The sequence below is a fragment of the Pseudophryne corroboree genome, chromosome 4 (assembly GCF_028390025.1).
Source record: "Pseudophryne corroboree isolate aPseCor3 chromosome 4, aPseCor3.hap2, whole genome shotgun sequence".
Lineage (NCBI taxonomy): Eukaryota > Metazoa > Chordata > Amphibia > Anura > Myobatrachidae > Pseudophryne > Pseudophryne corroboree.
The window spans coordinates 337,276,433-337,303,438 of NC_086447.1; the positions used below are offsets into that span (position 1 = coordinate 337,276,433).

The window sequence follows — 27,006 nt, forward strand, 5'->3', positions numbered from 1 at the left end:
TGCAGTGCCGTAACTACATGTGCCAGGTAGTGTGTGCAGGGCTGGTGTACATGAGTGTGTGAGAGGTGCCTGTGGTGTACTATATGTGTGCTTGGTGGAGGGCTATGATGTATATGGCTGCCGTAATGTGTAAAAAGGGGGACGCTGTCTGCCGTAAGGTGTAAAAAGGGGACGCTGTCTGCCGTAATGTGTAAAAAGGGGGACGCTATCCGCCGTAATGTGTAAAAAGGGGGATGCTGTCTGCCGTAATGTGTAAAAAGGGGACGCTGTCTGCCGTAATGTGTAAAAAGGGGGACGCTGTCTGTTGTAATGTGTAAAAAGGGGGACGCTGTCTGTCATAATGTGTAAAAAGGGGGACACTGTCCGCCGTAATGTGTAAAAAGGGGACTCTGTCTGCCGTAATGTGTAAAAAGGGGGACGCTGTCTGCCGTAATGTGTAAAAAGGGGACGCTGTCTGCCGTAATGTGTAAAAAGGGGAATCTGTCCACCGTAATGTGTAAAAGGGTCTCTACCTGGTGTAGTGGCGCTACTGTGTGGCGTAGTTTGAATAATGGAGACTACTATAATATGTAATATGAATTGGTATTATTTTGTGACCACACCCCTTCCCCATGAAGCCACGCTGTGCAATACTCCCTGTGTCCTGGTTACATAAAAAACTCTTATTGAAATATAAGTAACAGATTTAACACACACCCCTATATTTTTTGCACACAATTGCGGCACACACTGCCCCTGTTTTACATACAGGTGGGGGGGTGCCGATGCCCTCTCTTGCACACAGCGCTAAAATGTCTAGTTACGGCACTGTTTGTGTGCAGGGCCGTAACTAGCGCTGCACAGAGTGTGTGTGGGCAGAGAGTTCACATCCATAGGCTTGCACGGATCTCCTGCAGCTCAGGGGCCCAAGAGGCCATGGTAACCCCCTGGCCCTGCATGTAAAGTATGGGAGGGCGCAAATTTATATTTTGCAGGAGGGCGCCGAACACCCTAGCACCGGCCCTGTAAAGATGCACCCAACTGTATTGCTGCATATAGGCCCTTCTTCTAGTGCCTAACCCTGACTCTGGTACTTACCTCTGGGATGTGACGGGATTAGGGCCATCTGGATCCTGACTGCTGTAATTATGACCGCATCCCACCGGCATCCCAGTTCTTACATTCAGATGTACACATGTCCACCAGTAGAAGGACTGATACTGGCATAAGTGACTTTGGAAAAAGATGCTAAAACTCACAACAGCATGCAACTCTGAATTTACACATTATAGCTTGTTCATATATTTCTGCATCATTTACTACATGCAGAATTGTATTTTCTGGATTTCCTCCTTGGGCTAGGCTAGGCCTTAATCATCATCTGGCATAATTGCTTATATGGTTGTCTTTGTTTATGACATACTTGTGCTAAATACTGTACTGCAGGCACTGTCAAGAGGCATTCTATAGTCAAAGCCCCAATAAAAACATATCTGCCCAATTATATAAAAGTATTTCCAAACGGTAATAACAAGTCCACAAAAACTAAAGGAATGTGCTTAGTGAAAGACTCAGCAGGGCATGTCCAAGCTGATGGAAATTGTCTATGGAATGTGTTAAATCACACAATAAGATTAAACTTACTTTATCAAAACACATGAGATTTAGTTGCCCGGCTAAATTAATCCTTTGAGGACTGATGCAGAAAACGCCCAGCTTCTTCAGCCTCGTCTGAGCATAGAGAAGACCCAGCGTAATAGAAGCAGGAATAGCTGCATTCACCGCAACGGTGAGCATCACAAATGACATCAATACTATGTCATGAACACTGGCCTAAGGGTTAAAAAAATGTGAAAGAATTGTTAATCTATGGTTAGCATCATTTACATAATTAATTTACAGTATGCACTGTTTTTAGCCCATATTTGTTTAAACCACAAAAGCAAATAAAGATGAATATAAAGGGGGGTACACACGGAGAGATCCGTGCTTAAAATCTAAGCAATCTTGCTAGATTGCTTAGATTTTAAGCACGGATCTGCCGTGTGTATGCCCTCCAGCGATAGCGATGCGCGGCCCCGCGCATCGCTATCGCCGGTGCTAGATTGAGCCTGCATGCAGGCTCAATCTAGCGGGTCGCTCACTTCACCGTTGTGTGAAGTGAGCGGCCCCCCGTCGGCTTTCCTCCTCGCTCAGCACATCGCGCTGTGCTGAGCGGGGTGAGAGATGTGTGCTGAGCGGTCTGTGTTAAGATCGCTCAGCACACATCTCTCCCGTGAGTACCCCCCTTAAGAGTATAGACACTTTTAAAAATATTGGCACACAAATGGAATAAAAATAGTAAACAGTTTTGTTTTTATGTCCTTAGGGAAACATGGGAACCTAGCTGGATAATTGTAAACATTTATTATGCATTACTATTATTATTATTATTATTATTATTATTAGATTTTTGTATCAATTGATAGGTGTCTACTAATGTGTATTTCAAACCAAAGCATTTATATGACAAAGAGAATGTGATTTTCCCCTTTTATACAGTAACATGAAAAAGACAAGATGAGACAAACTTCTTGTGGCATGTCAGAACAAGAACACAAAAAGATGTAGAGCAGTATGTTGCAGTGAACCCTTCCCTTATACAGTTATCTGGACAGATACTGTAACTTATAAACTAAATATATGTACATACGAGGGGTGTGCAATAAGTTTCCAGATGCACAAAAAAGTATTATATTTACCAACAAATTGAACATACATTTTTTTCAAAGTTTTTGCCAGAGGTGTCTATGCAAAGTTGCATGGGCTCAAACCACTTGCTGAAGCAGCTGGACCAGTCTGAAGCAAGTATGTCTTATACATGTAGGATGAAGGACTCCACTGCGACTCAAAATTAATCCTATGCATTTTGTGCTTGATTTGTGGGAATACAAAGAGGGTTAGGCACTACTAAGGGGGTGGGGGGGTGGGGGGGTTAGGTTTAGGCACTAATTGGGGAGGGTTAGGGTTAGGCTGCAGTAAGGTAGTCTTAGGGGTTTGGGTGGGTAGAGTACTTACCTCACACCTGTCGGGATCATGAACATCAGGGCGCCGGAGTCGGTATTGTGACCGCTGGCATCCCATTCGCCTGGATCACATACTGATTCCATTTTAAAATGTATATTTGTTTTGCTCATTGCATACCAACATCAATATTCAAAATATTGACTAATACAATGTTCTGCTAAGCATCCCAGACCTTTATTATATCTAATATTACTATACAAATGTGGGTGTTGTTTTCAGTTTTTGTGGTCTCTTTACTAAGCTTTGGATGGAGATAAATTGGAAGGAGATAAAGGGCTAGATGCATCATCGCTTGGAGAGTGATAAAATGGAGAGTGAAAAGGTGCCAGCCAATCAGGTCCTAACTACCATGTCACAGGCTGTGTTTGAAAAATGGCAGTTAGGAGCTGATTGGCTGGTACTTTTTCACTCTTCATTTTATCACTTTCCAAGCGATGATGCATCTGGCCCAAAGTACCATCTAATCAGCTCCTAACTGCCATGTTACAGGCTGGGTTTGAAAAATGGCAGTAAGGAGTTGGTTGGTTTGCAATTTTTCTCCGACTACTTTATCTCCATCCAAGGCTTAGTAAATAGACCCCTATATTTGTTGTTCCAGATATTTATGAATGTAGCTCCATGAAGAAAGTTTAGAGAACACAGAGAAGGATTAGCTTTGCTGAATACATACTTTTAGGCTCATTTATTAATGAGTGATGAATTTCACTGTGAGTGATAAATGCCACCAGCCAATCAGCTCCTAACTGTAATTTATCAAACACAGTCTGTAACATGGCAATTAGGAGCTGATTGGCTAGTGCAATTACAGTGAAATGTATCACTCATTGATAAATTAGCCTATTTATGTATTGCATGTACAATTTGCACTGACTCGTTTGTATGCACAGGAACACTTACCTGATTCTTTGTGAAGACAATCGCTGTATAGATAACTCCAATAATAGCAATAACCACGAGTCCCATGAGGAACCTAATGGCATCTCTGTGCAGCCTCAAATTGACTGGTTTGTTATATAGAATGGATCTCACTAGGTCTCCCTTTGCTGTATTAAATCCTAATTAAAGATGTTTTATGTTATTGACATCTGTTATTCACACCACTAGATTTTGCAAAATAATCACTTCACAATAATACAAATGTTGCATTCCTTTTAAAATCTAATGACTAAATAATTATAGACAGTGTATCATAAATCAGAATCAATCGCTTTGAGACAATGAAGCTGTGTTGTATTGTGTAACAGCAGTAACATCAGTAGTGGCATACTAGTTATTAATTATGTGCAATAATTAGTCCTCTTCACTGGATGTTGTTTTGTGACTACAAAGTTGACTGTAATAATAGTGTGACTTGTGTAGTATATGCAGTATTTGTAAATAGGTCTCTGAAAGTGTTTCACTCTTCCTGCGACTAATTGTTAGAATAGGAAAACCCACCAGTTTGTAGGACAACAGCTTTCACAAGATCTTGACCACTTCCCTTGGTCTGGATGACTTCAGTTCCACAAAAGAGAATATGTTTCTTGTAATCATCACCGCTGTGTGTTATCCATGGAATGCAGTTGTTTATATTAGGTAGTGTAGTCTTTGTCACTGGAATGCTTTCTCCTTAAATTTGAAAAATTATATTAGTAAATGGAGAGAAAAGTAGTTCACTAGATTAATATTAGACTCTATAGGCCTCATTCAGTTTGAATATGTGTAAAGATGTCACTGCATGTCTCTATTTTAAGCATTGAAGTTCCAAAGGTTCCTGTGATCAGTTAACCAGAATTTATTTTAATGACTAATGACAATCACAAGTGCAAAAATTAGGGCTTTCCTGTTTCAAGTCTTGAAGGCCACTAAAGTAACATAATTTGCCAAAGCGGTCACTGAGGGCCTATTCACTAGAAAAGTTCATAATTGATAGGATATAGCTATGCTTAAATGGTTAACAGCTGAATTGCCATACTACAATGCAAGTTGTAAATTATAATGCAAGTTTCCCCCTCTAACCACAAGGTTAATTGTGGCTGACCCTTGTGGTTTTACCAATTTAGCGGTTCCCACCATAGGAATGAAGCCAAGAATTTCCATTCACTCCTGGGGACAAACAGTGATAGACTGTGCCCTGGAAGAGCAAAGCTAATCAGGAAGGTGTTGCTATGGCAGCGAATACTGATTGGCTTGTGGGTCCCTCTAGTGACATTAGTCACATGGAGGGCACATATTCGTGTAGTAGAAGTGTATGTGTAAACATACACTTTTACTAGTCCGTTCTATTCCGGGTTTGTTTCGGTTTGTTATTTTTAAACCAGTGGATGCTCACATGGAATGAAGAAGACCGATCTACACTGGAAATAGGTGAGACCAGGATTTTTTTTAATAGATATCCTATGGATTCTATGTTGACATGGGGACAAAGGGGCACCATGGGAATGTAGGTAAGTATATATAAGTGTGAGCATGCATGTATATTTTATTAAAGTTATACTATGAACGGTGTGTATGTCCTGTGTTTCTTTTACTGTGGAACTACAAATACCAGCAGGCCCTTTATTGCCCATCATTCTGGTACTTGTGGTTCTCCAAGTACCAGCATGCAGGGGAGGCTTGCTGGGACCTATATTTCCACTGTAGAAATCAATATTTAATTCTCATTTTACACTTAATGGCTATCAGCCTGGCACCCACTTCTCTACTCCCTCCCCCCCCCCCCCCACACACCCGTATTGCTGGGACCAGGACCAGTCCAAGAGCCGGGTGCTGGTTCTTAAAATACTGGGGACCCCTACGCAAATTTTTCACAGTGTTTTAAGAACTAGGACTGGTTAGACCTTGGGGCTGGTTATGCTTAGTAGGGGGGACCCCACACAATTTCTGTTCTGATTTTTAACTGTTTCAAAACTTCACACAATGAATCCCTGCACATATCTCATTGATCAAGCCAGGCTTCATAGTGTAATGTTCAGTAGTGTTTTACTAAACTCCCCCGTAAAACACTGGTCTGCATTATGACTCACATTGACATCAGAAAACGTGAATAATAGAAACATGGGAGCTTAGTTAATTACCGTTTTATTTTTTTCAAAAAGTTTCACTCTAAAACGGCCAATGTCAGCCAAGATTGATCTCTGCTAAAGTCGGCAAAAACACGAGTCTTAGTAAATGTACGCCTTTGTGAGGGACCTTGTATAAAGATGATATTTGTTAAGGAAGCGATCCCTTAAAAATCTTTATAAGGAAAAATGGAATATCTTAATAATTAACCAATTAATATACATTCCGAAAGAAGAAGGCCAATACATCAGGGGAGAATTGGGACAATTTCCCATTCTACCGATGCCTGGGTAAGGGGATCAGGGAAATCCAACATGCTGGAAATAACTGATTCCGACCAAAAAATGGTCAGGATTGGAGAGTCAGGGATTTTTAACATGCTGGATTTTGCGAATTCCTAGATGGATCGCCGATCATCAAAATCTACTGGTTGGTGGACAGGAGTGATGTTGGGGAATCAGGGAATTTCCCAGCTGATGTATGGCCACATTACTATCTATAGTATGATAATTGTTTATAAAACTAGGGAATGAAAATACCTGTTAACATTGCTTCATTCACAGTGCATCCTCCGCTAAGTAAAATAGCATCACATGGCAAAAAAAGCTTTGTTCCACCAATAACAATCACATCACCGGGAACCAGCGACTGAGACTGTACTTCTTCAAGGTCTGTATAAAATGGGAATTACACAGACTCATTTACATTACTGATTAATAAACAACTGAATCAACTTTATGGAACTCTCTGGTAATGGAAAAGTAGCTCTCCTAGGAGTGTGTAATAATTGACAGCATTGCTTTTTTTGTGGTAGTATTCAGGGGTACATTGCATCTTTTTTTGCCTAATTTTTCATTCTTATTACTAGTTCCAGAAACATGAGTCAACATGAGTAAATCAGTGAAATCATTAAAAAAATAATAATAATAAAATAAGAGTCTTAACATTTGCTGTATCCATAGTGTGGAAGCTCCTCTAAACTATGGCCCTCATTCCGAGTTGATCGGTCGCAAGGCGAATTTAGCAGAGTTACACACGCTAAGCCTACGCCTACTGGGAGTGTATCTTAGCTTCTTAAAATTGCGACCGATGTAATCGCAATATTGCGATTACAAACTACTGAGCAGTTTCTGAGTAACTTCAACCTTACTCTGCCTGTGCGATCAGTTCAGTGCTTGTCGTTCCTGGTTTGACGTCACAAACACACCCAGCGTTCGCCCAGACACTCCCCCGTTTCTCCAGCCACTCCTGCGTTTTTTCCGGAAACGGTAGCGTTTTCAACCACACGCCCATAAAACGCCGTGTTTCCGCCCAGTAACACCCATTTCCTGTCAATCACATTACGATCGCCGGAGCGATGAAAAAGCCGTGAGTAAAAATACTATCTTCATTGTTAAATTACTTGGCGCAGTCGCAGTGCAAATATTGCGCATGCGTACTAAGCGGATTTTCATTGCGATGCGATGAAAAATACCGAGCGAACGACTCGGAATGAGGGCCTATGTATCAACTTGCAACTTTAGGTAAGATCCTATACCTCTTTTCTGTGTACCTGTACCTTTTTTTCATAGAAAAAAAGCACTGTTTGTCAGAAATTACTGTATGTATGTATGTATGTATGTATGTATGTATATACTGTATAATAGATAGATAGATAGATAGATAGATAGATAGATAGATAGATAGATAGATAGGATATTCCCCGCCCACAGCCCACTAATAACCGGTCGGGATAATGCTTAGCCTAATGCTTGCTCTGGAAGATTAAGTACACAGTGGTGAAAACCACATCCCATATGGGGGGTAATTCTGAGTTGATCGCAGCAGGAACTTTGTTAGCAGTTGGGCAAAACCATGTGCACTGCAGGGGGGGGGGCAGATATTACATGTGTGGGGCTGGTCTCTTCCAAGTGCTGCTGGGATTTTTAAGTGTGAGTTGTAAACAGCAAAAAGGTGAGTTAGAATACAGAAAAAGGTGAGTTTTATAATACACAATCAGGAACACACATTTGCAGTACCATTAAACTTCTGGTGAGGCTGCAAGGGGCTGACCTTGTGAGGGAGTGAGAGGGTCTCTTACTTGGAGTAGCAGAGGGGCTGTGATTGTGCGGGTGTGAGGGGCATTTTTTTTTTTTTTTCTTAGCAGGAGCTGGAAGCCGAGTGAAAAGGAGGAGCAGTGAGCTGGAACAACTGCAACTGCTAAGTGGAGTATAGGTGCCGCAGGAGAGAGTACTACGGCTGCATAAAAGTGAAGGACCAAGAACCGCACAAAGATAGATAAGTATAAGCCAGCTTAATTATTGTATAAGTGAGATTGCTTGCCATCTATTTTTTATTTTTGCCGCTTTTTCTTTGAGTGTAACAGGGAGTTAGACCTTACAAACAATATGGGAGGGGCTGTGATTGAGGACCTCACTCAGTGCATGTCGTGCAAGATGTATGCACACCTGGAGCTACCGGCCCAGTGTGAATACATCTGCACGAGGTGTGTGCGAACGGTTGCCCTGGAAGCCCAGGTAACTGATCTAGAGCAAACCGTTACGCGACTGAGGGAGATTCACAATCTCGAGCGTAGTTTAGACAGAACGGTGGAGGAGTTGCGGGAGGGGTCACTGGTAGAAGAGGATGATGATCAGGTAGCCAGTTGGGTCACAGTTAGAAGGAAGAAAAAGAGGGGGAGGCACGACATCTCTGAACTATCAAACCCGAACAAATTTGCCCGATTGGACGAGGAATCGGAGGATGATAGTGAAGAAATGACGGTGCCGGAGGAGACTGCTCCCTCTAGCATCCAGAGGTGCGGTCCCTCTGGCGCGGTTGGGATAAAAGATAGAGGTACCTAGTCAGATGGTGGTGGTAGGGGATTCTATCATCAGGAAGGCAGATAGGGCAATCTGCTACCGGGACCGTGATCGCCGTACAGTCTGTTGTCTCCCGGGTGCTCGGGTACGGCACATCGCGGACCGGGTAGATAGATTGTTGGGAGGGGCTGGCAAAGACCCGGCGGTCTTGGTGCACGTTGGCACCAATGACAAAGTTAGCGGAAGGTGGGATGTCCTTAAGAAAGACTATAGGGACTTAGGAAAGAAACTGAAGGCAAGGACATCTAAGGTAATATTCTCGGAATTATTACCCGTGCCACGGGCTAGTCCAGGGAGGCAGAGGGAGATTAGGGAGGTAAATGTGTGGCTTAGGGATTGGTGCAGGAAAGAGGGGTTTGTGTTCCTGGAACACTGGGCGGACTTCTCAGTCAGGCGCCATCTCTTTTGTTGTGACGGATTGCACCTGACTGAGGAGGGGGCAGCGGTGCTGGGGGGAAGGATGGTTAGAAGGTTGGAGGAGATTTTAAACTAGGAGCCTGGGGGGAGGGTTTAGCTAGAAACTATGGGTCATGCAGTGAGAATAGTGGGGATGGCGGTAGTAAACGAAATGGGGGAGAAGTTGGGGGGAGGGTAAGAGCAGGCGGTAAGGTTACTAACATGGGTACTAAAAGGGATTTTACCAAAGCACTAACCAATGACGATTACAGGTCATCCTTGCCACATAAGGTGAAAGATGTCCCTAACGCAAGGGAAAATACTTATCTTAGTTGTATGTATTCAAATGCCAGAAGCATTACTGGTAAAAAGAGTGAACTAGAAATACTTGCAGCAAGCAAACAGTATGATATTATAGGCATTACTGAAACTTGGTGGGATGAATCTCATGATTGGACAGTCAATCTAGAGGGCTATATACTGTTTAGGAGAGACAGACTAAATAAAAAGGGTGGAGGGGTGTGTCTGTACGTAAAGCCGTTTTTAAAACCTAATATATGGGAAGATATTCAGGAGGGGACTGTAGACACTGTTGAGACATTATGGGTAGAAATTGCATGCGGGGAAAAAGGAATAAAAAAGTTAGCATTGGGTGTATGCTATAGGCCGCCTGGTATCAACGCATCTGATGATGAATTGTTACTAAAGCAAATTGAAAGAGCAGCAGGAGTAGGAGACATAGTAGTGATGGGAGATTTTAACTATCCAGAGATAAACTGGAAAAACGATTCATGTGATACTGCTAGGGGCAATATGTTTTTAAACACACTAAATGATAACTACTTAGTCCAACTAATTGAGGAACCAACTAGGTACAATGCAATCTTAGACCTGGTATTAACAAACAATGGGGATTTGGTATCAGGTATTATAGTAGGGGAACCCATAGGAAACAGCGACCACAATATGGTCACATTCAATATCAGTTTCTACAAACAGCCCTATACTGGCTCAACTAGGACTTTAAACTTTAGCAAAGCAAATTTTGAAAAGATGAGGGTATTTTTCAGGGATATTGAATGGGAAGGTTTGTTTTTAGGAAAAAATACTACGGAGAAATGGGAGGTACTAAAATTCCTGCTAGCTAAAAATACACTCAAATATATTCCTATGAGTAGCAAAAAAGGGAATAAAAATCATAAACCGATGTGGCTTAACAAAAAGATTAAGGAATTTATGGGCAAGAAAAGGCGAGCATTTAAAAAATACAAATCTGACGGGGAAGCAGAGTCATTTCAGCACTATAAGGAATGTAACAAAAATTGCAAAAAGGAAATAAGAGCGGCTAAAGTAGAAACTGAAAAACTAGTAGCAAAGGAAAGCAAAGCAAATCCCCAAAAATTCTTTAAATACATTAATAGCAAGAGATTAAAGAAGGAGAGTATAGGCCCTTTAAAAGACAAGTTGGGAGTCTTAAGCAAAAATGATAATGACATAGCGGACACACTAAATGAGTTTTTTTCAACAGTATTCACTAGATTAGACCCAATTCAGGGACTGACACACAATCTCAATAATGAGAATATCACACTGATAGGTACTTATTTAAGCGAGGAAGTAGTTTGTGACCGATTAAAACATTTAAAGATTAATAAATCACCAGGGCCCGATGGTATTCATCCAAGGGTTCTAATGGAGCTTCACTCTGAACTGGCAAGACCGCTATCTTTGATCTTTGAGGATTCAGTTATATCAGGTATGGTTCCCAAAGACTGGCGTATAGCGGAAGTAGTGCCTATATTCAAAAAGGGAAGTAAAGCTGAACCAGGTAATTATAGACCAGTTAGTCTTACATCTATAGTGGGGAAAGTATTGGAAGGTATTCTAAGAGATAGTATTCAGAAGTTCCTTGAAACCAATAAGGTCATTAAAAGGAATCAACATGGGTTTATGAAGGACAGATCCTGTCAAACCAACTTACTTGGCTTTTATGAAACAGTAAGCGCAAACCTAGATCAGGGTAAAGACGTGGATGTAATCTTTTTAGACTTTGCCAAAGCGTTCGATACTGTACCACACATGAGACTTATCTACAAGCTACAAGAATCAGGGCTAGGAAGCACAATATGCACTTGGGTCAAAAACTGGTTAGATAATAGGAAGCAGCGCGTTGTGGTTAATGGATCTTTTTCAACTTGGACTGAAGTGCTAAGTGGTGTGCCGCAAGGCTCTGTATTAGGGCCGCTATTGTTCAATATTTTCATTAACGACCTAACAGAAGGTCTAGAGAGCATGGTGTCAATTTTTGCAGATGATACCAAATTGTGTAAGGCTATAAATACAGAGGAGGATGCCGAGTCTCTTCAGAACGACTTAGTTAAATTAGAAGCATGGGCAGCCAAATGGAGAATGCGCTTCAACACAGACAAGTGTAAGGTAATGCACTGTGGTAACAAGAACAAAAATTACACCTACCTACTAAATGGGGTAAAATTAGGGGATTCTGTACTGTAAAAGGACTTAGGTGTCCTCATAGATAGCAAGCTAAGCAGTAGTACCCAAAGTAGGACTGCAGCAAAGAAGGCTAATAAGATATTAGCATGCATAAAATGGGGTATTGATGCTAGGGACGAGAGTATTATACTCCCGTTATATAAATCACTAGTGAGGCCACACCTTGAATACTGTGTACAATTCTGGGCACCGTACTACAAAAAGGATATCCTAGAGCTTGAAAAGGTACAGAGGAGGGCGACCAAACTAATTAAGGGCATGGAGACGATGCAATACAAGGAAAGGCTTGAAAGACTAGGCATGTTTACATTGGAAAAGCGGAGACTAAGAGGGGATATGATCAACATCTACAAATATATAAGGGGACAATACACAGAGCTTGCGCGGGACCTGTTTTTGGTTAGATCAACACAGAGGACTCGTGGACACTCGCTCAGGTTAGAGGAGAGGAGATTCCGCACAATACGGCGTAAAGGCTTTTTCACGGTAAGGACAATACGTGTTTGGAATTCCCTGCCCGAGGGAGTTGTAATGGCGGAATCTGTCAACACCTTTAAGAATGGGTTAGATAAATTCCTATTGGATAAGGATATCCAGGGGTATGGTGCATAGTCATGCATTATAGTTACTATAAATAGGGATAAAATGCAATGGCTGATAGCAGCATCAGTCAGAAATTTTAGTCAAATCATCATGCATAGGACACCACAAATAGGTTGAACTCGATGGACAATTGTCTTTTTTCGACCTCAGATACTATGTTACTATGTTACTATGTTACATGTGCAGAAAGAGTTAGGTTTGGGTGGGTTATTTTGTTTCTGTGCAGGGAAAATACTGGCTGCTTTATTTTTACACTGCAATTTAGATTGCAGATTTAACACACCCCACCCAAATCTTACTCTCTCTGCACATGTTATATCTGCCTCCCCTGCAGTGCACATGGTTTTGCCCAACTGCTAACAAAGTTCCTGCTGCGATCAAAACAGAATTACCCCCATGGTTCAGTGGTTTCAGAGTTTATCTCAATCAAACAAACAGACGTTCCCGGTTATAAGATGTATAGATTTATAACCCAATGCAAGTATGAATATGTGTCTCTATTTTGTGAGAGAGATGATAAAAAGAAAAATTGCGCAGAGAAAATAAAATATATTAAACAGAAGAAGGAACAGAACTGAATAGAAAAAAACAAAGGGGGTAATTATAAAAAAAATAGAAAGTGGGCAGTGCAATTTATATAGACTTTCATGTGGTGAAGGTCTTCCATTGCAGTGGCGCATGCCAGGGGGGTTTCTGAGTATCCAGAAACACCCCTCTGACAAAGAGCAGGAAGTGTGCTGAGGGAAATAATACCATTTGACTGTCGGCTGCATGTCCTTGACTGCAGTACTGCTGATTCGGGTGGGGGGCAGCCATCTTGTGGCTTCTGGCTTGCTTCTCAGGGTCCTGACTAAACGGTATTACTTGCCTCAGTGTACTGCACCCCAAAACACTGACTGGCACCCACTTGAATTAGCTAAGAAGGTAAATATAAACTTTTCCAATAAAAACGGTATTTGCAGCTGATGAATATTATTAAGCTGCACATGTACAAGTGTTGGCTACCATAGAGGGTTCCATGCATGTTAAAAAATCGGTATTCGTTATCAAATGATCCAATTTGTAATTATAAATTATTATTATAGAATTGAACCCTGATAAAAATTAGATCATCATGTTTGCATGACGACATAACTTTAGATGTGGTGAGCTCACGTCACACCCCATCTTCTACCAGTGGCGTAACTAGAAATTTTTCTCCCCCAAGCCAAAAAAGTCTTCCGCGCCCCCCCCCCCCCCCCCCCCCTTCATGCTCCATAATTGGGAGCAAGAAAGGGATAAATAAGCGCGCCAAAAAAGGGGCGTGGTTTTGTTGGAGTGGGCGTGGTTTCGCATAAAGGGGCTTGGCATTGCAGGAAAAGACTACCTTATACCCCAGTTGCCCATACGTTGGCCACCACAGGAAAGAAAAATAATCCTGATTCATGCCCCTTACATTATTTGTCATTTTTCCTCCTTATAGTAATGCCCAGTATACATTATGCCACATACTGCAATGGCCCTTAGACATTATGCCGCACACAATAATGCACGACACAATATGCACACACTGTAATGCCCCCGACACATTATGCCACACACCGTAATGTCTGTGACACATTATGCCACACACCGTAATGCCTGTGACACATTATGACAGGAATCGCAATGCCCGTTATACATTATGCTACACACTGCAATGCCCCTGATACATTATAGCACATACAATGTCTGTGACACATTATGACACACACCGCAATGTCCGTGATACATTATGCCACACACTGCAATGCCCGATACATTATAGCACATACAATGCCTGTGACACATTATGCCACACACTGCAATGACCTTGAGACATTATACCACAATGCCCGTGATATAGTATACCATACACCGTAATGCCTGTGACACATACCGCAATGCCCTGCCCGTTATACCCTATGCCACACATCGCAATGCCCGTTATGTATTATGCCACACTGCAATGACCCTGAGACATTATACCACATACCACAATGCCCGTGATATAGTAAACCACACACCGTAATGCTTGACACATTATGACACACACCGCAATGTCCGTGATACATTATGCCACACACTGCAATGACCCTGAGACATTATACCACATATCACAATGCCCGCGATATAGTATACCATACACCGTAATGCCTGTGACACATTATGACACACACCGCAATGTCCGTGATACATTATGCCACACACCGTAATGCCCATTACACATTAAGTCCTACAGTAAGGCTTCTAATTACTTTTCAATTACCTACTCGTTGTCAGGGGTTTCATGCACTGGGTGTCATGCTCGTTGCCAGGGGTTTCATGCTCTTGGTTCCATGCACAGTGCCAGGGGTTTTCATGCTCAGGGTGTCATGCTCGTTGCCAGGGGTTTCATGCACTGGGTGTCATGCTCGTTGCCAGGGGTTTCATGCACTGGGTGTCATGCTCGTTGCCAGGGGTTTCATGCTCTTGGTTCCATGCACAGTGCCAGGGGTTTTCATGCTCAGGGTGTCATGCTCGTTGCCAGGGGTTTCATGCACTGGGTGTCATGCTCGTTGCCAGGGGTTTCATGCACTGGGTGTCATGCTTGTTGCCAGGTGTTTCATGCACTGGGTGTCATGCTCGTTGCTAGGAGGTAGTCCTTGTTGCTAGGGCTGTGCTCCCAGTGCCACATATGTCCCCAGTGCCAGATATTCCCCCACGGTGCCAGGTACTTACATGCCCCAGTGCCAAATATAGTCGTCGTCCCCATGTGCCAGGTACACATATACCCCCCCAGTGCCACATATGCCCCCAGTGCCAGATATTCCCCCCTAGTGCCACATATGCCCCCAGTGCCAGATATGCCCCCCCAGTGCCACATATGCCCCCAGTGCCAGATATGCCCCCAGTGCCATATATTCCCCCCCAGTGCCAAATATGCCCCCAGTGCCATATATGCCCCCAGTGCCAGATATTCCCCCCCAGTGCCAGATATTCCCCCCAGTGCCAGATATTCCCCCCGTGCCATATATGCCCCCAGTGCCAGATATTCCCCCCGTGCCATATATGCTACCAGTGCCAGATATCCCCCCCAGTGTCATATATGCCCCCAGTGCCAGATATTCCCCCCCAGTGCCATATATGCCCCCAGTGCCAGATATTCCCCCCCAGTGCCATATATGCCCCAGTGCCAGATATCCCCCCCCAGTGCCAGATATTCCCCCCAGTGCCAGATATTCCCGTGTGCCATATATGCCCCAGTGCCAGATATCCCCCCCCAGTGCCAGATATTCCCCCCAGTGCCATATATGCCCCAGTGCCAGATACCCCCCCCAGTGCCATATATGCCCCCAGTGCCAGATATTCCCCCCAGTGCCATATATGCCCCCCGTGCCATATATGCCCCCAGTGCCAGATATTCCCCCCCAGTGCCATATATGCCCCAGTGCCAGATATCCCCCCCCAGTGCCAGATATGCCCCCAGTGCCAGATATTCCCCCCAGTGCCAGAAGTGCCAGATATTCCTCCCCCCCCCCCGTGCCATATATGCCCCAGTGCCAGATATCCCCCCCCCAGTGCCAGATATTCCCCCCAGTGCCAGATATTCCCCAGTGCCATATATGCCCCAGTGCCAGATATCCCCCCCCTGTGCCAGATATTCCCCCCAGTGCCATATATGCCCCAGTGCCAGATATCCCCCCCCAGTGCCAGATATTCCCCCCAGTGCCAGATATTCCCCAGTGCCATATATGCCCCAGTGCCAGATATCCCCCCCCAGTGCCAGATATTCCCCCCAGTGCCATATATGCCCCCAGTGCCAGATATTCCCCCCCAGTGCCAAATATGCCCCAGTGCCAGATATCCCCCCCCCCAGTGCCAGATATGCCCCCAGTGCCAGATATTCCCCCCAGTGCCAGAAATGCCCCAGTGCCAGATATTCCTCCCTCTCCCCCCCCCCGTGCCATATATGCCCCCAGTGCCAGATATTTCCCCCCCCCCGTCGCTTTTTGGAGGGACACGGCGGGCACAGCTCGTCTCTCCTGTGTCCCTCCTGCTGCATCATCTCCGGCGGCCGCGGGTCTAATAGGGGGAAGTGCCGGTTTGTGAGCCAATTAGAGCTCACGGACGGCACTTCCCCCTATTAGACCCGCGGCCGCCGGAGATGATGCAGCAGGAGGGACACAGGGAGGCGCGCTGTGAGCCCTCCGTGTCCCTCCAACAAGCGGCGGAGGGAAGGAGACTGCAGACTGACATGCGGACGCTCGTCCGCATGTCAGTCTGCTGTAAATCAGTGGCACCCCCGCAGCCCCTCGCCCCCAAGCCACCGCGAGGACTGCGGGGGCAGTAGTTACGCCACTGTCTTCTACTGCATTTGCATGTGATAGCAACAGGACAGAAGAGGACAGGAATACGTAATTTGGTACGGGAGACGGAGGGGCGGATCATTTGAGGTAATCCAGGCGATAACGTATCCATTTATTTACTAGTCTTGTATAAAGTTACGTTTTTTAATGACACAAGGTCATACATTTTCACACCTTTTGTATTTAAGAACAAGTGAAGTCATTAGAAATGAGCGTGCCTTATATGGTAACAGTTTCAATCTGTAATAATTGGCTAGAGACAACTCTTCATACTGGTACTTAGGGGCAGGGCTGTCATCAGAAATTATGGGGCCAGGGACTGTCAAAATAGGCCTGGGATAAGGGGCACAGCAAGAGAAAAAGTGGTTGTGAAGTGCACAAGTGGGTGGTAGAGACACCGGGAAAAGGTGGGTGATGGGGGATAAACATTAGAAGTTGGTAGGGGACAGATAAAATAAGAGGTGTAATGGGAGATGCAGGCAAAAAAAGGAGGGAAAAGAAAGGCCAGACTCACAAACAAAATATATTGGGCAACTCATAATTGGCTGTTGGTCTGCAAGCACTGATTGGCTCACATCTGTCTCCAAATTGAAAATGCTGATGGTGCTGTTTCTGCACGGCTGCCTGCCAACGAAACGCGTTGGTGGGACTTGCCTGACAGTGTGTTTGCCTAGACCTTGGAAGGATTGGACCTGGACCAAGCCCCCTCCATTGATTTTTCAACAACTGGACCCTTAAAAGAACCTATACTACACCGTGGAGGACTTACATCTACCACCCTCTGAGGAACAGCTATTTGCGGACGCAGATTCGCCCAATTACCTCAAGGGACGCTGGTGGTAACTATAATTCACGGATAGGATTTAGGGTCCTATATTCAAGGGGACTATCATAGGAACAGGTTCCATATAATACCCACCTTCTCCAAGGACTTTTGACACTAGGAAAAACACCTTTCTTGATCTATACTTGAATTTATGTGGCAGTTGCCAGCTATGTGCACTTGATTCAACCATCTTATATACTTTTTAAATACAATTTTACTCCATGTTTTAAATAAAACAAAGATTTTACATGCTACCTGTTTTTGCTTATGTGACCATTTAAGCGCTGTATTTTCTTGTATACAATGTGTCTGCTGCAATCAGCTGGTGGCACCAATCCACACCCCTGGTGGCACCAATCCACACTGCTGCTACCCAGACAGGGTCTTGGGACTCCAGACCTGGCAGTCCCACCATGATAGTGGTCCTGCTTGGGGGTAAGAAAGTATGCTTTCAGGCTCTGTGATCTGGGAAAGCCATATTGGAATTTGTACTTATTGATTTAATTGTAACTAAAATATTTTCTTATTTAAGGAGTTTCTTCTTTTATCCTGGGCAAAGAGGAAACCCAAGGGACCAGGGGAGTCTCCAGAGAGGAGGTGACTTGTGTGCAGACTCCGTGTATGGGCCCCCTCCTCTCCCGTAGCCATCGCGCTGCTGCTAGCGCTCTGAGCAATGTAGACTCTGGCACAGGGCCAGAGTCTACAGGACATGCGCAGGACTCCAAAAAATGGCACATGCGCTGTAGACTCTGGAACTGTGCCAGAGTCTCTAGTGGTCAGTGCGCTAGCAGCGGCATGACGACTATGGGGGTCCACACATGGTCAGCGATGGACTCCGGAAAGGTAAGTATAGGAGAAGTATGTACGGTGTGGGCCCCCCCTGGATTCAGGGGCCCGTGTGCACCGCACACACTGCATCCATTGTAGAAATGCTAATGCAAGGGACTTCGAATGCGATATTGTAGACCTTAGGCTGCAGTGGCTAAAATGGCTAATGCCATCCAAAGATGGTACTAGCTATGGGTGCCAGCTACACAGAGCTAAGCTTTTTGGATCTTGGTAAATTCTCGCAGTTCTAATAGAAAGCTGTGCGGAATACTTTTGCTAGTGAATATAGAGGTGTATCTCTGAAATCTTCAGCGGTACCCTCCTAGTAAATAAATAAATAAATAAAGAAATAAATAAAGCAGCAATCCTCCAAAAACCTTTGACTGAATGCAAAAGCTGTGTAATGAATACAGCGGTGCTGAGAAGGGGGCGGGGGGTACCTGGTACTTATTGCCTGTTGAAGAGGGCCAGCGGGGCTTGGGTTGTGGTGAGTCCAGGGAGGCTGCTGCTGCTGAGTCTCTTCTGCCTGTAAGGGGGGGTTACCAGTGGCACTGATTGCGCCCCCCCCCCCCCCCACTTCCCTGGATCTGTGTCAGGCTGAGGGGTGCAGGCCAGCGATGCTCTGCGTCATGTTAGCTGTAGGCTTTTCATGTGTTTTTACCAGGGCCCGGCAAATCAAGATAGACAGTCTGTGATCTCTCTGCTCTAGGGTATTTTTATCCCTTTCCAGAATGCTAAGGTTTTCCGCTGTAAACAGTTTTGCTCACTAGTATTACAATAAACGTATGTCATGTATCCTCTTTTACCTCCATTTTCATGAAGTACGGTAACCATAATGCTGTTATAGGATGCTGACATTTTGTGCAGTTTGACAGATTGCTAGGGAAAATGAAAACAAAAACATCTTAGATATTTCATACTTTGTGCAGGAATTGAATAAAACATTTATCATCTAATATAGATACATACCATTCTCAGATTGTATACGGTTGCAGCAATAGACAATAGGGTCATGGACAATATAGCTAAGCTATATTCAAGGTATGATGTAGCTATCCATATGCTTAGAGAGTAAGCTTGAAAAACATAAAATGGATTGAGAACCTGTAAAAGAAATGACACATGAGTAATAATAACATATGTTGTAGATAATCACTTGTATAACAAAACCTTGGTAAAGAGTTCAGTGGGAAAAAAAGGAATATGAGCACCAAATCACAGCATCAGTCCAAGATGCACATTGTCCACCGGTCACATAACTGCAACCCCACATGCATACATTAGGAACCTTAAGGCTCTCGTTACTGAATCCCTTATACAATCTGGGTACAGTTATTTGACATTACATTATAAATACTTAGAAACAGAAACACCATTTATTAGAGATGAGTGGGTTCGGTTCCCTGAGAACCGAACCCCCCTGAACTTCACGCTCCGAGTCCGGATCTGAATCCGGCTCGGGTTTTCCCACCAGACTCGGAAACCAGAATGAGGCAAAACGTCATCATCCAGCTGTCAGATTCTTGCAGATTTTGGATTCCATATAAGGAGCCACACATCGCCGCCATTTTCACTCCAGTCCTGGAGAGTGTAGCGGTTGGACGTGTCTCCTCAGTGTCTGTGCGGGAAAGTGTCGTGGCGACCTGCTCTTTTGTATCATTACAGTGGTGGTGTCTTGTGCTGCATCAGTCCAGTGGTGGTGTCCTGTACTGCTATAGGTCCAGTGCTGCTATACAGTATAAATCAAGTCCAGTGGTGATGTCTTGTGCTGCATCAGTCCAGTGGTGGTGTCTTGTGCTGCATCAGTCCAGTCACTCCAGCGGTGGTGTCCTGTGCTGCCATAAGTCCAGTGGTGGTGTCCTGTGCTGCCATAAGTTCAGTGCATCTGTATAAGTCCAGTCCAGTGGTGCTGTCTTGAGCTGCATCAGTCCCGTTGTGAGGTCTTGTGCTGCATCAGTCCAGACACTCCAGTGGTGGTGTCCTGTGCTGCCATAAGTCCAGTGGTGCTGCTGTATAAGTCCAGTCCAGTGGTGCTGTCTTGTGCTGCATCAGTCCAGTGGTGGTGTCTTGTGCTGCCATAAATCCAATGGTGGTGTCCTGTGCTGCTATAAGTCCAGTGATGCTGCTGTTTAAGTCCAGTGGTGCTGCCATATAAGTCAAGTCTAGCATTGCTGCCATATAAGTCCAGTCCAGCGGTGCTGCCATAAAAGTCCAGCGGTACTGCCGTATAAGTCCAGCGGTACTGCCGTATAAGTCCAGGGGTACTGCTGTATAAGTCCAGCGGTACTGCTGTATAAGTCCAGCGGTACTTTCATATAAATCAAGGGGAATGGCCGTATAAGTCCAGGGGTACTGCCATATAAGTCCAATGGTACTGCTGTATAACTCCAGCGGTACTGCCGTATAAGTCTAGTGGTGCTATCCTGTGCTGTAAATTATTTACTACAAATAAAGGAGTTATTAATATTTAATCCAAATAATTTTTACAGGGTTTGCCCGGTGTGGTGTAGGGGTATGCTCTCCTGTGCTGCATGTTATTATAATAACTCCAAATAAAAGGGTTATTATCCAAATAATTTTGAATGGCTTTGCCGTGTGTGCTTGGTTTAGGGGTACGCTCTCCTGTGCTGCATATTATTATAATAACTCCAAATAAAATGGTTATTAGCCAAATAATTTTTACAGGCTTTGCAGTGTGTGTGGTTTAGGGGTACACTTTCCTGTGCTGCATATTATTATAATAACTCCAAATAAAAGGGTTATTAACCAAATAATTTATGGGTATGCTCTACTGTGCCGCATATTGTTATATAACTCCAGAAAAATAATGGAGAACAAAAATATGGAGGATAAAATATGGAAAGATCAAGAACCACTTCCTCCTAGTGCTGAAGCTTCTGCCACTAGTCATGACATAGATGATGAAATGCCATCAACGTTGTCTGCCAAGGCCAATGCCCAATGTCATAGTAGAGGGCATGTTAAAAAAAACAAAAAACAAAGTTCAGTAAAATTACCCAAAAAAATAAATTTCAATCATCTGAGGAGAAACGTAAACTTGCCAATATACCATTTACGACACGGAGTGGCAAGGAACGGCTAAGGCCCTGGCCTATGTTCATGACTAGTGGTTCAGCTTTACATAACAATGGAAGCCCTCATCCTCATGCTAGACAAATGAAAAGAGTTAAACTGGCAAAAGCACAGCAAAGAACTGTGCATTCTAAGATGGTATTACAAATCCCCAAGGAGAGTCCAAGTGTGTCAGCGGTTGCGATGCCTGACCTTCCCAACACTGGACGGGAAGAGGTGGCTCCTTCCACCATTTGCACACCCTGTGCAAGTGCTGGAAGGAGCACCCACAGTCCAGTTTCTTATATTCAAATTGAAGATGTCACTGTTGAAGTACACCAGGATGAGGATATGGGTTTTGCTGCCGCTGAGGAGGAAGTTGACAAGGAAGATTCTGATAGTGATGTGGTTTGTTTAAATCAGGCACTGGGGGAGACAGTTGTTGTCCATGGAATGAATAAGCCCATTGTCATGCCTGGGCAAAATACTGAAAAATCCAACTCTTCGGTGTGGAATTGTTTCTCCACAAATTTGAAGGTGTCAAGCCATCCTTTTCCTTTGTCAATCCATAATAAGTAGGGGTAAGGACGTTAACCACCTTGGAACATCATCCCTTATACGTCACCTGCAGCGCATTCAACATAAGTCATTGTCAAGTTCAGAATCTTTGGGTAATAGCTTAAGAAGTCCACTGACACCTAAATGATGTGGTTTTGTTTGTTTGAATATTATTTCTCTGTGAGGGTAAGGATGTAAACACTGAAAGGGGGAGAGGGGGTTTTGAGGATGAGGACAACATCTTGCCACTGTAGAGCCAGTTTGTGCAAGGATAGATTAATTGCTTCTCTTTTGGTGGGGGCCCAAACACACCAATCATTTCAGCCACAGTCATGTCGCTGAAATTATTGGTTTGTTAACTTGTGCATGTCCTATTTATACAACATAAGGGTGGGTGGGAGGGCCCAAGGACAATTCCATCTTGCACCTCTTTTTCTTCTTTGCATTATGCGCTCTTTGGGGCCTATTTTTTAAAAGTGCCATCCTGTCTGCCACTGCAGTGCCACTCCTAGATGGGCCAGGTTTTTGCGCCACCCAATTGGGTCGCTTAGCTTAGTCATCCAGCTACCTCATTGCACCTCTTTTTCTTCTTTGCATTAAGTGCTCTTTGGGGCCTAGTTTTTAAAATTGCCATCCTCTCTGACACTACAATGCCACTCCTAGATGGGCCAGGTGTTTGTGTCGCCCACTTGGGTCACTTAGCTTAGTCATCCAGCTACCTCATTGCACCTCTTGTTCTTCTTTGCAATATGTGCTCTTTGCGGCCTAGTTTTTAAAAGTTCCATCCTGTCTGACACTGTAGTGCCACTCCTAGATGGGCCAGGTGTTTGTGCCACCCACTTGTGTCGCTTAGCTTAGTCATCCAGCGACCTCGGTGCAACCTTTTGGCCTAAAAACAATATTGTGAGGTGTGAGGTGTTCATAATAGACTGCAAATGAGTGGAAATGAATGTTATTGAGGTTAATAATACTGTAGGATCAAAATTACCCCCAAATTATGTGATTTTAGCTGTTTTTATATTTTTTTAACAAATCATCCAGATCCAAAACCAAAACTCGAAAGGATGGTTTTGGCAAAACCAATCCAGATCCAAAACACGAGTGAGGATCTAGATCCCAAACCAAAACACAAAACAAGAAAAGTGCCCGCCGCACATCTCAACCATTTATACAGTGCATGAGTAAGAGCTTGTTTTGCACACAGAGAAAGATTAATGCGGCTTATGTCTGGAATAAAATAAAATGTGGTTCAGAATATGTTCTAACAATGTGTTCTTGTGCAGAACTAATTCTCTTTTCTTTTCAACAGATTGATATTTACCAGCTGTACAAATTGTAATATGATCTAAGCTTTCAAAAAACTATTTATTCTTTCTTGACCATATAACCTTTTTTTACAGTACAAACAAAACATATAGGTAAATTTTATTATGGTAAAAATTAATTAGCAACAGTTTGTAGTCTGCCAATTGTCTCACTTTGGGGCACATTTACTAAAAATCTTCAGAAAAAAAGCTGTTTTTGGAAGATAGTACTGTACCTGCAAAAATTAGGTATCTCCAGATATTAAGAGGGAGATGTACTAAGTGGTGATAAAAGTGGAGAAGTGAGCCAGTGGAGAAGTTGCCTATGGCAACCAATCAGCATTGACGTAACATTTATAATTTGCATACTAAAAAAATATACAGAGCAGCTGATTGGGTGCAATGGGCAACTTCTTGCCAGAGTTGCAGGATGGTAAGGTTAGGCATGTATACAGTAGCGGCTCATACCACGGGCAAGCAGGCTTTTTGCCCAGGGCACCGCTACCCCGAGGGCGCCGCCGCCGCCATGGCAAGAGCCACTACTGATTCACGCTCCCTCCCCGGCTGCAGCGAGCACCGTGTGCGCCCGCTGCAGCTTGCTCCACTGACAGACACTAGAGGTCATAATTGACCTCTAGTGTCAGTGCGGCGCTGCTATGGGAGAGATCTCACGACGTCTCTCCCATAGAGGAGCCGGCGCCCAGAGACAGCAGCGGCAGCAGCATCAGCAGCAGCGGTCTGGAAGCAGGAGCGAGGCTGGTAAGTATTGTGGGTTTTTTTTAGGGTTACAAAGTGGCTACAAGGGGCACTACTACAGGGGGCACAGCTAAAAGAGGCATAGCTACTGGGGGCAGATCTACAGGGGGAACAGCTACTGGGGGCACAGCTACAAGGGGCACAGCTACTGGGGACTCTACTACAGGGGGCACTGCTACAAGGGGCAGAGCTACAGGCAGCACAACTACTAGGGGCACAACTGCAGGGGGCACTGCTACAGGGGGAACAGCTACTGGGGGCAAATTAACTGGAGGCACAGCTGCTGAGGGCACAACTTCTGGGGGCAAATCTACAGGGGGGCACAAGGACAGGTGGCACAACTACTGGGAGCACAACTACTGGGGGAAATCTACAGGGTGGCACAACAACAGGGGGCACATACTGGGGGCAATGCTACAGGGTGCAAATCAACTGGGGGCACAGCTACAAGGGGCACAGCTACTGGGGCACAGCTACAAGGGGCACAACTACAGGGGGCACTGCTACAGGGGGAACAGCTACTGAGGGAAAATTAACTGGGGGCACAGCTGCTGGGGGTACAGCTACTGGAGGCACAACTACAGCGGGGCACAAGTATAGGGGGATAACTGTGGGCATGCCCCTTCCCTATGAAGAAGCCATGCCCCTGTTTTGGGTGCGCGCCCTCGGCGTGCAACAACTGTATTTTATCTGGAGTGGGGGGAGGGGGGCACAGGAAACTTTTGCCCTGGGCGCCACAAGGTCTAGAACCGGCCCTGCATGTATAAAGCTATAAGATGTTCACCTTAGCAGTTGTGATCTAACCCAACCAGGAGATGTTTTAAAGGGTTTCAATTTATCTAAATAAGCTTAAATTGTAGAGAGGCATTGGGGGTTGATAGCTGAGAAAAGTTGAAGGGTAATGAAGCGACACCATTGACTGACACCTTTGCAGTAAGGAAGTGACATACTGTAAGGCCAACATCCCTGGAAAGAATATCCTATCAAAACCCATCCATCTGAGCACTGTGCTCAGGTCAGGAGAAATCAAAAGCTTTTCCAGCATCAAACATCATAACCATCAGATACCTAGGGCCCGATGGCCAAGGAAATACTTAATCAGATGAATCAAATGGGAAAGGGAGAAAATCTATTAGTTAGTATTTTTGAGTATATTTCAAAATCAGCACTCAAAAGGGAAATTGGCCAATAGTTAGTACATGAGGTGGGGTCCAACCAGGTTTGGGTATTATAATAATTTTAGCTAGTGATGCTGCCTGGCCAAAAAGGGAATCAAGATTTGTTAAAAAAAAATCAGTTAGAACAGGGGACAGAATATCAGCAGATTTGTTTGTAATACAAGGGGTCTCAGGCCCTCGTTCAGACCTGATCGCTAGGCTGTGTTTTTGTACAGCGGGCGATCAGGTCTAAACTGCGCATGTGTATGCACCGCAATGTGCAGGTGCATCGCAAAGCGGATTGATGCTCAGCGGTGGGTTTGTGCGAAGGATCCATTCGCATGGGCGTTCGCAAGGAGATTGACAGGAAGAGGGCGTGTGTCGGTGTCACCTGACCATTTTCTTGGAGTGTTTGGAAAAACGCAGGCGTTCCCAAGCGTTTGCTGGGTGGGTGTCTGACACCAATTCCGGTCCCGGACAGGCTGAAGTGATCACAGCGGCTGAGTAAGTCCTGGGTTACTCAGAGACTGCACAAATCTGTTTGTACAGCTCTGCTACACATGTGTTCACACACTTGCACAGCTAAAATACACTCCCCTGTGGGCGGGGACTATGCGAACGCAGAACTGCAAAAAATCTCTAGCGAGCGATAAGGTCTGACTTAGCCCCCCAGTCTCTTCAGGCAACATTTACTAAATGGTTGGTTCTAAATTCTTGTGAATTTGCTGAGATTTTGCTAACCGACAATTTAGGCCAAAACAATTGTGAAACCACCAAGAAAGTGCATTTTATGCAGAACAGGTCTTGTGCCGGCACAGAACCCCAACCATCGTATTTGTACGTATCTATCAGGTTTGCATACAAATTTGAATTATGCGCTTTACACACACATATTTGTTTTCTCTTTTTTTCTTCTGGTCCGTGTTGATCTTTTCAAATTTTGAAAGATAATTAAGAGGCTTCTTCCTTATCCTGGGAAGCATCTGGAAGCCTATTTTGAAGCTACTTTCTTATTTCAGCAGCAAATAAAGGGACCTCACATCATTTTACCTTACACTCTTATGGGGATATCTTATTAGCCACGAAGTGGGTGTCCTTTTCCCCCCGATACCAGCACTTATTGAGGATTATGCTCGTATAATCCCTGATAAGCAGCCACAGGAGCCACAATAACACATAAGATCAGTGACTTATCCCTGATCCTATGTGTTATTGTGCGTTCGGGGGTCCAATTTCCTCCATTAAAAATGACCTCTAATTGGATACCGCAATAATGACCATTGGTCATAAATCGTAACATCCAGCCATTGGGGCTCTCTGCTTTTGGCACTGGCCTGATTCTACTATGCCTGTACTAGCCAGGGCTTGCACATGTGAATCCAGGCTAGCATAGATGCACTAGTTTGTAACAGCAAAAAGAATAAGAATCCTTGTGAGTCACCATAAGTTATTTTTCATTGTTCTTTGATATATTTTATTATTTTTATTTTTATTTTTTAGAAAAGTATTAAAAGTCTAAAATGTATTTGTTAAACTTTGTTAGATTTTTGAAGAATTTAAGACCTATTTACGACCTTTTATTAAGCTCTATTAATGCAATAAAATGTTTATAATTCAAGGAATCGTCATAAGAGATTGGAGCCCCCAATACACAGTATACAGAAGGCCTGGCCTTTCTTACGCATATGAAGATTCTCT

General features: G+C 44.2%; 1 protein-coding gene across 1 annotated transcript in view; it reads right to left on the minus strand.

Annotated features, from left to right (window-relative positions):
* Positions 1-27,006, minus strand: part of LOC134909503 (probable cation-transporting ATPase 13A4) — a 309,055-nt gene that overhangs the window by 272,549 nt on the left and 9,500 nt on the right. The window contains exons 7-12 of the mRNA XM_063916438.1: positions 19,431-19,565; positions 19,268-19,340; positions 6,627-6,758; positions 4,483-4,653; positions 3,943-4,100; positions 1,624-1,812 (exon numbers count right to left, since the gene is read on the minus strand). Coding sequence (XP_063772508.1) covers positions 1,624-1,812; positions 3,943-4,100; positions 4,483-4,653; positions 6,627-6,758; positions 19,268-19,340; positions 19,431-19,565 — 858 coding nt within the window. The remainder of the gene's footprint in view (positions 1-1,623; positions 1,813-3,942; positions 4,101-4,482; positions 4,654-6,626; positions 6,759-19,267; positions 19,341-19,430; positions 19,566-27,006) is intronic.